The following is a 3,393-nucleotide window of genomic DNA, read 5'->3' as shown; positions in this document are numbered from 1 at the left end:
GGCTATGTCAAATAGAAATGGCGAGAGGCAGCACCCCTGTCGAGTTCCTCTTTGCAACCTGAACGGGTTGGACCTAATCAGATTAGTGCATACTGACGCTGTTGGCGGATTCACTTATTCTTAATAAAATCCTTTTTCAATCCAGTGTGAGAGATTTATGGAGCTGTATGTGAAGCCGCAACTCTATTATGAACACCTTGCTTTGAGGGTGTTTGTTAGTGATGAATTACTTGATCGACAGATTATTTTTCAACTATTGGAATTCATTCAAATAAATAATGGCCAAGTTTAAACCGGTAGTGGTAAATTATGACTCATCTTTTCACCCTAAAATCTATAACTGACTAAGTTCTTTGTCCGATAAACTCTTCTGTCAACAAATATTGACAGCGAGGAATGTGGCGGTTTCAAGTTTGAGTTTGTGTCCTTGAGTTCTACTTCTGTCTCTTATTTCCACAGTGCAGATCTACCCCTCCTTTACAAACACACAAGCACACACACACACACACACACACACACACACTCTCACACACACCACACACACACACACACACACACACACACACACACACACACACACACACACACACCACACTCTCTTCCCTGTAAATTTCAGTGCTTGCAAGGCTCTGGCTCCTGGAAGAGGAAAAAGCAGAAAAGCAGAAAATCATTAAATGATAATTGCACTCAGCTACAGACCTCTCTCTGTCTCTGTTTTATTTTAGCCAAGCGAGAACAAGGATTATAGGCAAACTGTCTCCTCCGGTAATGTTTGGGTGCTGTTCAAACATTAAACCTCTGTCATAAACCAAAAAAAAAAAAAAAAAAAAGTGTATCTTGTAGCACTGTACTTTCAAACATAACTTTCTTCATATAAGCGCATGGTCCTTGTTATTCCAGTCACAATTTCTACTGAAGCCCGGTTTCCTTTGCCATGACATATAGGGTGAGGAGAAAGAATCAAGGAACACAAGAAAGCAAAGAGAGAGGAAGAGATATACAGAAAGAGAGAATGAAATACCTTACCAACACAATAACACTTTTCCTTCTCTTCCATGGAAACTCTACCCAAATATGTGGAAATCCTCTGCTGGAATTTATGCTTTGAAAACAAGCGGCGAGTAGGAACAAGGGGGATTACGGCTGCCTCTCTTTCGCTGCGGGGATCATAATGATGATTAAGAGTCAATTACAGTCTTACCCTAAACAGTGGTATGCACACAGCTGAGGAGACAGCCAGTCTGCTGGCTTCCCTGGCTCCCTTTCCACTTTCCCACTTCTAAAGACAATGCTGTGCGGGGTCACTTTATCAACCATGGAGATGGGCAATTTGGCTTCAGCAGAGAAAGTGAGAAGGGAAGTTAGACAAATTCACTGCGGATATCATGGCTGGCAACACAAAACACTTTTACAAGTTTAATGGCAAAACACTGTTGGCAAAATTGTCGTTGAAAATGTTGCCTGTGTCACAATCTTGACTGGTTTGAGTTTTAAGGCACACCTTGGCCTGTTTCAGGAGCCGGCGCTCATGTTGAGAAAGATGAGAATAGAGTTTTTATGCTGAATTAAAGGCAGGGTTGGTAACCATGATATAAAAAAATCATAAATTGTTTGAAAAGGTTGTTTTAAAGTAGGTGCATCATTTTGTTTAATATACTGCATTTTGCAGAGAGTAGATTAAACTGTCAATACCTGTACAGGGGAATGAACATCGGCATACGGTAGGCGTCAAAACATCCGGGGAACAAGGATGCAAACAATTATTAATTTACTTGATCATCCACTGGAAATAATAAAGCTACAGTTCTGGTTCACATTTATGCCTATTTGGGCAAATCTGGACATTATTTACCTGGCGTTCTTTGTCTATGTTTCACAGTGGGTGTGAAATACGGAACACCTCATTAACATCCTGATTTTATTTGGCTTTCTGAGACACAGCTAATAATAAAACTACCATAATCGGATTCCGTTGTAACAATGTAACAATTAACAACAAATTTTGCCTGGTGTAATGGTGGTTACTGCTGTGTTGGCCACATTTTAAATAAGAGGGCATGGTGCTTTTTTTCTCAACTGAAATAATTCTGCTCTCTTGTTACTAATGTGAACGAGTTCACTGTTAAAAGTAATACTGTTTAATGTGTTAACTTGGCCACTACTACACAGAAGTGGACAAGACATGTTGAGGAGAAGGCAGGACACCACAGAAATAAGTTAACCTGTCCTTACTGGGAGTATAATTTATTAAGACTAAAAACTCAACTAATCTGCTTCATCAGGACTGTGGGGTGTGTTGGATCAGATTTGATTGGCATTGGCATCTCCCTAGCAACATAAGTAAAACGTCATCCAACTTTCATCATATTTAAATATTGCTACATTTTGTTAGGCACACAGAAATACATGTCATCACTTTTTTTTTCCAACTGAGTCTCGCTACTTCATACCAGCGAGAACACTGACAAAAATAAAATACAGAAATGTCTCAATTGAAATGACCAACATTTTGGCTGAATGTTGTGTATTCATGTAGGATCCCTTCCTTTATAGTAATGAACTGGTAGAGAAAATACGTTTCAGTGCCTTAAATAGTTCAAAGTACTACCAGCCATGCGATATGTAATAAATGAAAGATTGGCAATTCAGAGTTATCCATGAGTCACTGTCCACCAAATCTGATAAACTGGTTGTTAGACTACAAAACACACAGCCTGTGTGTGTGTGTGTGTGTGTGTGTGTGTGTTAATAGGAAATGGAGATGTCCATGTCCACTGTCAATAGTTTTCTATTTTCATTTTCATGGCTGAATCAGGATAATGATTGGGCTTTGCATGGTATGTTCCCAGCTTTCGCGGTTATCAAATGGATGAAGTCTTTGAGATCCCTTTTCAATACATTAATACCATTGTGTTTCTGTGTGATGTCATTGATCCCCAGGCCCCCCTGATGTGGAGCAGCCCTGTGATCCCAGTCTCCAGGCTTGGAGTCCTGAGCTCAGTCTTTATGACACTAATGTGACCTCGCCATGTCCCGACACGGCGGGTTGCACCCTCACACTAAGGTTCCTGCACCCTATGGTTCCACACGCACTTACCCTCTGGGTCACCTACATCTCTTTAAGTAAGTGTGACTCAGTTTGATTTGTCAGATGTATCAAATTGCACTACTTTTTTGCAAATCCTTTTTATGCACACATGCAATTTGACTCGTTCTTCCTGTCTCTTGGTCAGTGGCTGCATGTGGGACTACTGGGATTGTTGTGAGTAATGAAAATGCGATAGGGGGCCCCAGCTGTCAATTAATGTCTTCTTGTGATGCGGGCCCCTGATTGGTTTAAGCCCGTAAGCAGCTGTGTACCCTGCTTACCGATAGTTACGCGTCTGAATCACT

At 40.8% G+C, this 3,393-nt stretch overlaps 1 protein-coding gene across 1 annotated transcript in view; it reads left to right on the top strand.

The window, feature by feature from the left end:
• Positions 1-3,393, top strand: part of LOC116701031 (pappalysin-2) — a 105,115-nt gene that overhangs the window by 59,383 nt on the left and 42,339 nt on the right. The window contains exon 11 of the mRNA XM_032534568.1: positions 2,941-3,123. Coding sequence (XP_032390459.1) covers positions 2,941-3,123 — 183 coding nt within the window. The remainder of the gene's footprint in view (positions 1-2,940; positions 3,124-3,393) is intronic.

The sequence above is a fragment of the Etheostoma spectabile genome, chromosome 13, assembly GCF_008692095.1.
Source record: "Etheostoma spectabile isolate EspeVRDwgs_2016 chromosome 13, UIUC_Espe_1.0, whole genome shotgun sequence".
Lineage (NCBI taxonomy): Eukaryota > Metazoa > Chordata > Actinopteri > Perciformes > Percidae > Etheostoma > Etheostoma spectabile.
Note: the sequence above shows the minus strand (reverse complement) of the source record. Positions and strands in the feature narration are given on the sequence as shown.